Source organism: Hyperolius riggenbachi, chromosome 1 (assembly GCF_040937935.1).
Source record: "Hyperolius riggenbachi isolate aHypRig1 chromosome 1, aHypRig1.pri, whole genome shotgun sequence".
NCBI lineage: Eukaryota > Metazoa > Chordata > Amphibia > Anura > Hyperoliidae > Hyperolius > Hyperolius riggenbachi.
The window spans coordinates 121,075,678-121,088,929 of record NC_090646.1 but is presented as its reverse complement, the minus strand read 5'-3'; the positions used below and the strand labels follow the sequence as shown (position 1 = coordinate 121,088,929).

Genomic DNA, 13,252 nt, shown 5'->3' with positions numbered 1-13,252 from the left:
TTACACTGTAGTGAAGCAAAACTACTAACAGTCGTTCCGAACAATACTGTTAGCCACTCTGCTGTCGAGCTACTCGCACTGGCATTTTCGTACGTTGGGTCAGCTGCGCGCTTTAGGCCAACGTATGACAAACACCCCCACACACAATGCAATTACAATCTAATACGGTAGGGTTGCCCAAACGTACAATTAGGCATGGATTTATACACAGTTACACTTCAGTCTCTTCTAGGCTATGAGTGTTCGTTTAGTACAGCAGAAGTCAAACTTATTTAAATAACAATTTAATATTCCAGAAAAAAACATGGAACAATGAAGAACTTAATATATACAAAAGATGTACAAAAATCAAAGTAAAAAAGTTACAAAGTAAAAAGTTACAAGATTAAGAGTTTACAAAGATACACACAAGACAGGTTGCCGAAATAAAAGGGAAAAATAAACGTTACCGCGTTGTTTGAACGTCATTGTCTGGAGAACGCCGCTTCGACCAGTAGTCGGGCAGCCCTTAGCCTCCTTGCTATCTCCAGAGAGCTATGAGTTGTGGCTATCCTAGCTTCTGTTTTATACTGTGAGATACGCCTGGAGGCTGCAACTTCATTGGGAAGGGGAGGAACTAGTTTTAAAAGTGTATTTCACAGCAAATCAAAGGTGGGGACTTGACTGCTCTTGGCATAATAAGCCATTTCCTGGCCAGAGGCAGTTTCTTGCCCCAAGACTAACGCAATTTCCCCGTTTGTGACATCACGGTCTGCCAAGCCACTTGTCACACCTGGGCTAGCTGTGACATGCAAATTTCAAGGCTTTTTCCTGTACGCTCTTGATCGTTACAGAGATTTCCCATCCCCAGGTGACAACTTGAGCAAGGCTTTCATATTCCAGCAGGATATCATATGTAAAGTCCTGGCTCAGGCTGGTGTGATCTGCTTCAAAGCATACTGCAGCCAGTCCAGGTGACAATTGCTTCCAAGCACCATACACCTCTGCGACAGTATTCAGACAACAGGGTCGGACCACCGGTATAGGCTACAAAGCAACTGTCTGATTAAGTGTTTCCTAATTACCTGTTTTCTGGCTGTCCAGAGGAACTGTATGCTAATATCCCAGCCCCCTGCTTCCAGAGGAATTCAATGCAAATGTAGGTCTATTGACCCACACACACAATCACATGAACAGTCCATGAATCTAGCCTGGCATATCTACACCTTTGACATAATACACAGCAGATTAGAAAAATGATAGAAATATACTCCTGTATTCCTTACATCACCAGCCTCATAACTAGCTGCTATGTTCCTGACACCTCTAGCTTCCTAATGCTAAGGGGCACCTGAAGCTATATATGGCGGGCGAGGAAATAAGGGAGAAGTGACAGCGGGGCCAGCCAGTACACTTGTGGTGCAGTTCAGCGGGGGTTTGTAGGTTCATGGAGGGCAAAGTCTAGGCCTAGGGTGCCAGGACCTACAGGCTCCTGTGATATAAATCCGGGCCTGCCTCTAATTATGTATTTCTTCATCGTGCACGCAATGTTTCTGTTGCCTGCCTAGTGTTGTGTTTTAAATCATACAAATGTAATGTAAACATTTTTGCATAGAAATCATTTACAAGCAATGTGATACAGCCCACTGCATAAAAATAATGGAAGCAAGCTTTTCTTTCACTCTGCTGCAGCATAAGGGGAAGTTTGCTTGTGATTTGAACAGTTGAATACACCTTTTGTATTTGCAAAACAAGAGCCAGCGAAGAAAGGAGAGACGCCCACTGGAAGGTTGTGCAGTGCATTATTTATACGCCAAGGATCTGTACTTCCTCCTGCTCTATCACAACTGCACAGAGCGGTGCCACGGCACACAGCAATGTATGGCGATCACCTCTGACAACAACAACAAGCGCTGTAAGTACAGCTCGTCTGTTACATGCTGGCATATGCCTATACATGTATGTTATCCTAGATAACACCTATGAACTCACTATGAACTCAGGCGCTGGGGCTCTTTTATGAAAACTGAGGTAGAAGTAAATCAGTAACGTTTGTCAGTGGGAAAATAAAAAGTGAAGTCTGACGAGCGGATTGCTTGTATTTTCTACTCGGAGACTTTTCTCACAAACTTTTGAAAACTATTTGTAATACTTCATTACTCATAAAAGTAAAACAGCGTGACGAAATCTGTGCTGCTTTTAACTTGCCATACTTGACCAGCATCAACACTGAGTATATATGTACAGCAGAGTCCTGGTTATCCGGAACTCAACTAACCAGCAATCTCAGCCTTTAACCACTTCACAGCTCCAGTACAGTATATCTACTCCCCTGCAGACTTCATCTAACCGCCCAGGGGAGTAAATATACGTACTCCCGCTGCTACCACTACTGTACCCGCTCCCGCTTATTTGTGCGCTCGTTCATGTTGCCATCTGCCCACCAGGAGATCAATGAATGGGAAAGCAATTCCTAATCATTGATCTAAGTCCCCGTAGCAATTATCGGCGCCTTTTATGAGAAGCTGCACGATCATTCTAATAAATAAAAGTTTCCCATCTTCAGTACACTTCCTGTAAGCATACATATTTTGCTTACAGGACGTATAAAAAAAAAGACTGAGGCCATCTTGTGGTCAAATAGTAAAACTACATCTAAAAGTATTTTTTTTAAATGCAAAGACCTGTTTTTACATTTTAAATTAACCCCTTACCTCCCACACTCCCCAATAGTTACCAACATTTATTTTTTTTGTAAAAAAACACAATGAAATAAATTTACAATTATAAAAAATGCATAAATAGTTTTCTTAGGGACTGAACTTTTTTAATATGTATGTCAAGATGGTATAATACTGTTACTTTATAAATTATGGGCTTTTTATTAATGATGGATGCAAAACTGAAAAAAATGCATCTTTATTTCCTAATAAAATATTGGCTCCAGACATTGTGATAGGGACATCATTTAAATGGTGTAATAACCAGTACAAATGGGCACATAAATTACGTGGATTTTAATTATGGTAGCATGCATTATTTAAAAATGATAATGGCCGAAAACTAAAAAATAAGGATTTTTTTCCAATTTTTTTCTTATTTTTCCATAAAAAAACATTTAGAATAAAATAATTCTTGGCATAATTTACCACCCAAAGTAAGCCTAATTAGTGATAAAAAAAACACATTTAACACATTTAATTCTGATAAGTAGAGATAAAGTTATTGGCAAATGAATGGAAGGAGCTGAAAGGTGAAAATTGCTTGGATGCTGAAGGGGTAAAACCCCTCAGTTGTGAAGTGGTTAAAGGAGATATCAGGCAAAACAGATTTACTTACCTGGGGCTATGTAGGGGACCCGGGTGACCCGTTGAGAGCGGAGCTGCGGTGAGGGACACACAAGCCACCGGGGGCTGGAGGAAGCCGCAGGTAAGTAAATCTATTTTTAATCATTTTGCCTGATATTTCCTTTTAGCACGCAGCTGTTTATGGGCTCTCCTGGGCTTAAAGCCTGGGTTCCACAGCTCCCCCAAGGTTAATATACTCTCAATTACAGTATTTTAACATTTAATACAGAGTTCATGATCTATTTTTAACACAGAGTCTCAAGCAACCAGAAAGCACACTTATCCAGCATCAGCCGATCCCCATCGGGGATAACTGAGACTCCACTGTATGTTTATCAAATCTACAGAAAGTAATAAGCTCATGATTGTGAGTCAGACCTGTAGTTTCACTTTCACAATCCCCTTACACTGTGAGCCCACAGCGACTGCAGGGGAGAGCAGCAATCGCTGCACACAGAGGTCGTCCAGGGTATGTATGGACTCAGTGCAGTTTGTGTCAGTGCCTCCTACCAATACACAGAGTGTTGGTATAGCTATTTCCTACTCTGCCATTCAGGTAAGCAATAGAGATGTTACCTGGGTTCTGACTTGCCTCTTGGTCTTGCTATCGCTGAGTGTTAAATCCCCTAGGCTCAAACTGGACTTTGCATAGAGATTTGGAAGATTAATGATTGATACCTGACACCTGATTGATTAATTCATCAATTTTAGGTAATTAAACATTGGTTATTGAATCTACTTAGTCCAATGCGATGTTCTGTATGTTTACAGTATGGTGTGGGACACGCAAGAACATCAGAAGTGCATAGACTGCAATGTCTGATTACATGCGGAGCACAGCAACACAAGCTGACCCATTCACTGTAGGGATTGAGATCAGCAGCACAACCTACGGCAGCGCAGTTGGTGTGTGATTGGATGCAACGCATGAATTGTAAACGAGGCCTAAACTCAGATTAATTCTGACTGTAGAGAAAATTCTCCGCATTCTGCGTGCTTTTGCAGCAGTGTTTTCATTGGTGTTTTGGTATAGCTCCCCGTCAATCATCTAACCCATACTGATCCCACAAATATTACATCCCCTAATGCTTAAAGTGTACTTGAGATGTATAAATAAAAAAGTTTTATACAAACCTGGGGCTTCCACCAGCCCCCCCCCTCCCCCCTTGCTGTCTTCCTCCGCTGTCTATATGCTCCAGTCGGTGCCAGGCGCAGAACACTCCCAGCCTCGGGGGCGAGCAGCACTTGTGCAGTACGCCCCGACTGTCTAGGAGAATGGTGCCTCTACTGGAACATCTAGAAGGTGGAGGAGGATGGCGAGGGCCCGATTAGCCTGAAGGGGGCTGGAGGAAGCTCCAGGTATGTATAAAACTTTTCTATTTATTCATCTCAGGTTCTCTTTATTACTACATTCTTCCTCGAATGCTTAATCCTCTTCCTGGCACATAACCCTAACCTCCCCCTGATCTTAACTCCTTCTTGGTGTCTAACCTCCTACCTAATATTAACCCTTTTCTTCCCCCTGTCATAAAAAGTAGAGGTGAGGTGCAACAAAACACCCAGCAGTTCACTAGAAGTGCCCACCTCCTCAGCAGAACAACAATTCAATCCACAATGAGGCGGAGGGCACATTTAAGTTGCGAATCCAAATTTTATTCGTATAAAAATGGCATTTAAAGTACTCAGGGAGGTTGTCAGTGCAGAGAGGTTTTCCTTTCCTGACACCTGTATCTAAGGCCTTCTTCACATGGCTGTGCGATCGGACTGCAACGCATACGATCGCACGTCATCTGCATTTGCATGCATTGCGTGGCTGATTCCCATTCACTGTAGTGAATGGGACAGCCATGCGTTTGGGCAAAAAATGCAAGCAGCATGCGTTTGTGGACCACACCAGGGGATTGTCCAATTGTTCTACTAAACCGGAATGCTTATCATGAATGCTGTTTTTGATGGCTACATCAGTTTTTTGCTTAGGCAATTTTAATTTTTGAATCATATGTGCTTCCATTTGATGTGTATGTCATTTTGAGACTTTTCTTGCATGTTCCCAATTGTTTAAATAAATTTTGATACTTGATATATTAAGGTGGCTTATAACCTATTTTTGGTCAGTTACCTTGTTGAAATGTCTCTATGTTAAGGTTTGCCCCGCCCACTATCTCTAGTATGGGTAAGATGATCAAGTATGTGGGGACTGCTGCTACGGGCAAATTGTTGCCCAATTATCTTTAGATTTGTGGACCACACTGGTCTGCTACACATGCAGTATGAACATCAGCCAGTGCAGTCTATGCACTTCTGATGTCGTGTGTGTCTGCATCCTGCATGCGTTGCTGAAATAAGACAGCAACGCGTGTAATGTGAACGAGGCCTAACCTTCTCCCCAGTATTAACTCTTAACTGTCTTACTTTAACAAAATATGAGTCTCTCGCTACCCTGTCCCTGCCTCTAACCCTCCTAATAAGTCCCTATCCCTAAGCAATTTATATCGTCTGTCATCTCGGCTTCAGTGTCTTGGACATTTACTAAGTTTCGGCATGTTGCGTAAACTGTTTTGCTTAACACAGGTGTCTGCCAATAGCTTTGTTATTGGGTGCTTAAGCGAAGCATTGCATTTCAGTAGGTTGAGCGTGTATTAAGACAGCGTGCCAAATCAACCTACTTCCATCTTTGAAGGCTTGTAAAGTAAATCTAAACTATAGCTAAGAAAATTAAAACAATTGTAAAGTTTCATAAAGAGCAGCCTTATACCTCCATAGTGCCAGTGTTTAGAAAAGGCCTCTCCCTGCATATACTGTATGTTCCATTTCAGTGCTATTAAAGAGAGTAACCAAGCAGCTCGGGGTGACCCAAACCACTAGGAATGTATAGGGGGATAAAAGAGACCAAAAAAGCCCTCCTACTAATAAGCAAAGCTTGGTGGAATTTGTAGGAGGGTTTTTCGGTCTCTTTTATTCCACTATACATTCCTAGTGGTTTGGGCCACCCCGAGCTGCTTGGTTACTCTGTTCTACTGGTCCAAGCCCTATCCCAAACAGCCATATCAATCCCTGCCATGTACTGATGAGGGCCAAAAGCCCGAAACAGGCTATCTACATGTGGCGTTGGTGTGGCTGTGTAATATTTAAAGCTATAGCCTTGCTATACACCAATGATTCTGGATGCTTGTCTGGCTTACAGGGGCGAAAAGAGATAATTTGCATATTCAGTAGTGGTGCATTGTGGGTAACCACACATGTTCACTTATAGCTGAATTATTGCAAATTTCCTTCTGTTTTAAGAAGGCAAATTTAACCAAGCAGTGCTATTAAAGAAAACCTTAAGGCAAAGAAAAAAATCCAAATGAACTGACCTGGGGCTTCTACTGTCCCCCTGCAGCTGTTCTGTGCCCGTGCTGTGGCAGACCGATGCTCCAGTCATCTGCAGCGACTCAGTTTCGTTTTTGGCAACTCAGCCAGTCGATGGCCACTGTGCCTACGTGGCCCTGACCACACGTGTCCTCGACCATGCTTCTTTCACCGGTAGCCTCCTGCGCATGCGAGAAAATCGCGTACTGCATATACGCAGGATGCTCCCGGTGCAGTGGGCGCAGGCAGCACAGTGGGCAGAGTTGCCAAAACTGGGTCACTGCAGGGGACCAAAAGATTGGTATGTCACGATGCAGGCACAGGAAGGCTGCAGGTAGCCGGTAGAAGCCCCAGGTAAGTTAAACTAGATTTAAACTTTTAAACTAGGTTCGAGATGAAAAACTAACTATAAGAAGTAACTGGTCTATATATGTTATCTAAAGTTTAGATAGTTTACACAGCAAATCTATCTGCAAACAGCTTCGACAGTTTATGATTATTTATTCCTGTGATACAATGAGGGCAGCCATGTTCTATTTGTCACATTGTCACAGGCTGAGGGCTGGAGATGCTATCAGCTTGCCTGTGTGTAAAGTCAGTCCCCTCTCCTCCTCCCTACTCCCCTCTGCCTCTGAAATCTCTGGCTAGTAACACCTCCCCCTCCTCCTGCCCAGACTGAGCTCCCATAAGCCCTTGCTACTGTCTGAAAATGCCAAGGCACTGTGAAAAGCTGTGGGCGAGGTTTGTTTAGTTTATAGGGAGGGTATTAAAAAAAACAAAAAAGTATTTGGCTTGAGGAATGCCCTATAAACTATATGAAAGGAACACAATTATTCAATGAGTAAAAGTTTATTTTGGATCCACTTTAAGGTTTCCTTTAATTTGGGCACTGCTTCATTGACTATCTTAGCTACACTGGTGGTTTTGCCTCCTCCCCCATTATTTACTTAGCCCCACCCACTTCACTTTCTGATGTCAAACCTCCCTTATTATTATGGACCTGTAGCTATTGCACAACAACATCATATTCCACCTCAGTACTCCACAGGTCTCCCTATGCTTAGTGAGACAGTAAAGGTCTCAGTGCATTAGGCCTCATGCCCTGACCCCCTTCCCAAAGTGACTGTCCTCTGTGTTGGTGCCTAGGCAAGAGGACACGATCACATGGTGCTGTTGCTGTTGCTGTTCCCACACCGGTTTATACTTTCACTACCCAGAAGTGTGGCAAAATGTGGTTAATCTGCTGGGTGTATTTTTTTTACATGCTGCTATTACTGTATAAATGTGTAAGGAAGACTGCTCTTTGTGTTTCATTTTTCAGTACCTGCTCACAGCAAATACAAATGCAGTCAGAACTCTAGAAAAAAAAATTCTGCACATTATTCCACATATTCCCAGCACCGATTAGAATTAGAGATGAATCACTGAATAATTTCATTTTTTCATGTGTATTTAATAACAGAGAAATGCTGCATCATTATTTACCAGCAGTCATCATCATCATCTAATTTAATATTAATATATTGTTATTATTGAAGTCGTTATTCCAGTAAGTATTGCACATTTTGGTAAATTAGGTCCTTTCCAATTAATTTTATTTCTCTAAATTGTAGGTGAAAAAGTCTATTATGAAAATATGGTTTAACCCACATACTCCATTAAAAGAAAGCAACATGGCTGAATCCAGCATCCTCATCTTCACCATTGCCTCGATGTTTATAAGTGTGCATTGTGTGGAACAACCAATCATGGAGAATAAGGACTTTGTAAGCAACTTCTCTTACCAGTCACTGGGTGCCGTTCCGGAGAATCTGACTTTACAAACAACTGTGCTGGATCTATCACATAATAATATCCAAAAGCTTCAAGCGACAAACTTCAACTACTTGCTCCATCTCAGAGTTCTGAACATTTCATACAACGCAGTCATCGAATTGGACAGGCAACTATTTGATGACAACAAACTTTTGGAACATCTGGATTTATCCAACAACAAGCTTGAGAATGTCTCTTGTACATTTCCAGATACCCTTCGTCATCTGGATATTTCCTATAACCATTTCAGAACACTGTCTGTATGTAGAGGTTTGACGAATCTAGTACAACTTGAACACTTAGGATTAGGAGCAGAGATTATTAGAAGATCTGATTTAAGCAGCATCTCTCACCTTAAACTTCAAAATGTGTTCCTGAATTTGGATAACCTAAGAGAGTATGAAAATGGCAGCCTGCTCATGCTCAATACATCAAAGCTTCATCTCTCTTCCTTGTCAATGCAAAATTACACCATCTCCATACTTTTTGATGCTGTCAATACATCTGAGTTTTTGGAACTGTCCAATTTTGACACATGGCAGGAACGAATGAAGGACTATATTAAAGTAATAGCTTATAATTCCCGGGTCACCCATTTAACTATGAGCAATCTTTCTTTACGATGGGATATTCTAACATACGTCCTTCAGGTTATATGGCACTCGCCGGTTGAAAGATTTGAACTATCTGACTTTACTTTGTTAGGGGTGATCCTTAGAGCTCCATTTAACTATTCTCACTCTTCAATGAAGGAGCTTTATGTGACCCGTGTTCAATGTAAAGTTTTTATATTTGATCAGACAATTTTGTACCGATTGTTTTCTGAAATGAACATTGAAAATTTGACCATAACGTCAGCCAATTTCCTTTTTATGGAATGTCCTTTAAAACCTAGCAACTTTCAACACATTGACTTTTCCAGTAATGCAATGACAGACGATGTCTTTCAAAACTGTGCGAATCTAACTAAGCTTAAGACTTTGAAAATGGCAGACAATAAGTTACAAAAATTAGCGAGGGTGAGCTCAATGACAAACAAAATGTCTTCCTTACAATACCTTGACGTTAGTCGGAACCAGCTCGATTACAGTGAGGAAGAATGCAACTGGTCCCAGAGCTTAAGGAAGCTGGATCTGAGTTCCTGTTCTTTGGGCGATTCTGTTTTTAAGTGTTTGCCGAAGAATATTACATGGTTGAATCTGGCCAAAAATGATATATCTCTTGTGCCATTAAACATGACTTATTTTGATAAATTGGAATACCTTAACCTTGCTTATAATCGTTTCTTTGATCTGCCAGATTGCTCTTTGTTTCCTGGATTAATGGTGCTCAATGTTGCACACAACCAAATTCCTTACCCAACAACTGAATTTCTGCACAAATGCCTAAGATTAACCTATTTGGACATTGGACAAAATCCTTTCCATTGTTTTTGTGAAATCAGGAAATTCATAGGTGAAGCAAAGCGTTCAACTAAAAAAGTGATTGGCTGGCCAAATAATTATGTTTGTGATCGCCCGGACAACTTAGAAGGGGTTGTCTTGTTAGATGTCTACATACCTGAAATATACTGCAACATCTTTATACTGGTCCCAGTTATTGTTGTTCCTGTAATTGTTGGTCTTGCGCTGTTGTTTTGGGTGTGCAAGTATTGTGATGTGCTTTGGTATTTAAAAATGATTTGGCAGTGGACAAAGTCAAAGCACCGATCTAGAAGATCCAAGAGTGGTTATTGGGAACTAGATAAAGATTTTGACTTTCATGCTTTTGTCTCTTATAGTGAACATGATGCATCTTGGGTTAAGAATGTTATGCTGCCAAGTATAGAGAGCATGGACAACTCAATACGCATCTGTCAGCATGAGAGGAATTTTGTGCCTGGAAAGCCCATTGTTGAAAACATTATCAACAGCATTGAGAGGAGCTACAAGTCCATCTTCATTTTATCTCCTCACTTTGTTCAAAGTGAGTGGTGTCATTACGAACTATACTTTGCTCATCAACAGCTGCTTACTGAAAAGAAGGACAACCTCATTTTAATTTTGCTTGAGCCAATCCCTCAGTATATCATTCCTTCAAAGTATTCCAAACTGAAAGCTCTTATGACAAAAAGAACATATCTGGAATGGCCAAAAGACAGAAACAAACATACCTTATTTTGGGCTAATGTAAAGGCAGCAATTAGCATCAAATTATCAGATTTACATCATGAAATTCCCCAAAGCGAGTACATAAGTGAGCAATCAACCAGTGAGCCAGAGGCGTAACTTTAGGGTGAATAGCCCTTGTGGGAAAGGAGGTGCAGGGTCATAGGGAACCTCAACTTCATGCCCTACTTACCTCCAGTACAGGGCCACCCCACTTCAGAGCAGGTGTTCATGTTGCCAAACTGTGGTGGCTTCCCTGTTATTGGGGTGGGTCATGGTGGACATACTTCTTATATGACCCCTGGCAGATGGCCCCCCTGGCCATGTGGGGGGCACTATTTGTAGGTATGACCTTGATGTAAGCATGAAAATACATAGCCTGAGTCTTAGTATGCACCAAGTGAAAGTGCACAGGAAGACTATTGTGCTGGCCACTAGTTGTGGCCAATAGTGTATTCTGATCGCATAGTACATTCCGATCACATAGAGTGGTTAATTAATAATGAAAAGTTTTGTGGTATGACCCATAGGGCTTGATTCACAAAAGCATGATAACTCAGTTATCACGCCTAGAAGCTTTGGATGTGCAAATGTGCATGCAAGCCATTGGGCTTGACTCACTAAAGCGTGATAAGTGCTATCACAACAGTTATCACGTGAAACAGCAGTTATCACGTGATAAGTGCTATGATATGTGATAGCAGTTATCACGTGATAACTGCTGTGATAGCACTTATCACGTGATAACTGCTGTGATATCACAGCAGTTATCACACTTTAGTGAATCAAGCCCCTAATCTCAATCTCAGCTACTGCTGAGTGGATGTAAAGTAGCCTTAGATGGGCAGATCTTGTAAATGACTCTGAGATCTGCTCTTCGTGGAAGCCAAGTTTTCCTATTCATGGCAAATATTACTTACCACTTTTATTTAAAATGAACCTAAGGTGAGAGTTTTATGGAGGCTGCCATATTTATTTCCTTTTAAGCAAAACCAGTTGCCTAGGTATGCTGCTGATCCTCAGCCTTTAATACTTTTAGCCATAGACCCTTAACAAGCATACAGCAGATCAGATGTTTCTGACAATATTGTCAGAACTGAAAAGATTAGCTGCATGCTTTTTTCAGGTGTGATTTAGACACTAATGCAGCCAAATAGACCAACGGGGCTGCCAGGCAATTGGTATTGTTTAAAAGGAGACAAATATGGCAGCCTCCATATCCCTCTCACCTCGGGTTCTCTTTAAAGGGAAGGTCCAAGCATAGTAAAAAAAAAAGATCTACTTATCTGGGGCTTCCTCCAGCCCCTGGGAGCCGTCCTGTGCCCTTGCCGCAGCTCCGTTCCCAGCCGGTGGCCCCAGGTCCCCTCTATTGCAGATGCCGACCTGGCCAGGTCGACATCTTCTGCGCCTGCGTGAGTGCCACTCGCGCGTGCTCACGTGGTCTGGAGTGTTCTGCGTAGGCGCAGTAGTTCTGCACTTGCGCAGAACGCTCCAGGCTATGTGAGCGCGGTCTCGCACGCGCAGTAAATGCCTGTCCGCATCTGCGGTGAGGGCACAGGATGGCTGCCAGAGGCTGGAGGAAGCCCCAGGTAAGTAGATCTTTTTATTTATTATGCTCGGATCATCCCTTTAAGCAGTAGGATAATAATGGTGATGAAATGGCAGGAGATCAGTTTATACAAAAACCATGCTTTGATTTGATTGCCTTGTTTCTCAGCCACTATGGAAATAGCTTTAGTTGTTTGTAAATATTGTGTAGTAGATAGCTAGCCTTGGGCATTGTATGGAATACAAGTTCAGAAGCATAGCAGTAACAGACCATGGGGCTGCTACACTATATGGCTCTCATCTCAGAGTGCAGTGCTTTCTGATGGTACATTATTACACATAGTAGTTACTAATAAATGTAAAATCATTAATGTATATATAGTTCATTTAGATTGCGATGGAAAGCAACTTTTGGTCTTTATAAGGTACAGTTTTCAATCAGGAATTGTTTTTAATGGAATATCCAGGTAAAATTCAAAATACAGACATGGTTTTAACTCATAAAGACTCAAGTAAAATGCACCAGGACACCACAGTACCCCAAATCCTCTTATTGTTGGCAGCCTAATGCTTTGGAAACATCATAGGCTTCCCTGTGTTATATGCGGTGGCTCCACAGAGCTTTCAGTTCCATAGACACCATAGGGAAGTTGCACACAGATGATGCCATCCCACAAATAACAAAGCAAACCCCTAGAAAAAGCACCACTCCAGATGTTTGTCAACTTTTTTTAAATGATCTTTATTACAACATGATCCATAATTCAGTATAAGACAAGGGGAAAGAAGCAGCCAGATGTGATAAAATATGTTAAAAAGAAATTAAATGATAAGAGAGTGAGGTGGTTTACTTCAATGAAGACAAATTCATGTGTTCGATTAATTTTTTAATTAGCATGCATTATAAAAATAATAAAAAATAATCTAACACATGAATTTGTCTTCATTGGGGTAAGTTACCTCACTCTCTTATCATGTTATTTGCTTTTAACATATTTTTTATCACATCTGGGTGCCTCTTTCCCCTTGTCTTGTGCCTTTACCTACCTTCAGGAGGGGTATCAG

At 41.5% G+C, this 13,252-nt stretch overlaps 2 protein-coding genes across 2 annotated transcripts in view; one reads left to right on the top strand and one right to left on the bottom strand.

Moving 5' to 3' along the window:
• Positions 1-13,252, bottom strand: part of FAM114A1 (family with sequence similarity 114 member A1) — a 102,316-nt gene that overhangs the window by 83,279 nt on the left and 5,785 nt on the right. The window lies entirely within an intron of this gene.
• On the top strand, positions 1,821-11,289 carry LOC137546077 (toll-like receptor 6). Its single transcript, XM_068268059.1, has 2 exons — positions 1,821-1,894; positions 8,291-11,289. The coding sequence occupies exon 2, from the start codon at positions 8,306-8,308 to the stop codon at positions 10,757-10,759; it is 2,454 nt and encodes an 817-aa protein (XP_068124160.1). The 5' UTR covers positions 1,821-1,894; positions 8,291-8,305; the 3' UTR covers positions 10,760-11,289.

Excerpts from the sequence above, each read along its gene's own strand:
- LOC137546077 (XM_068268059.1), top strand. The coding sequence starts at position 8,306 with ATGAAAATATGGTTTAACCCACATACTCCATTAAAAGAAAGCAACATG.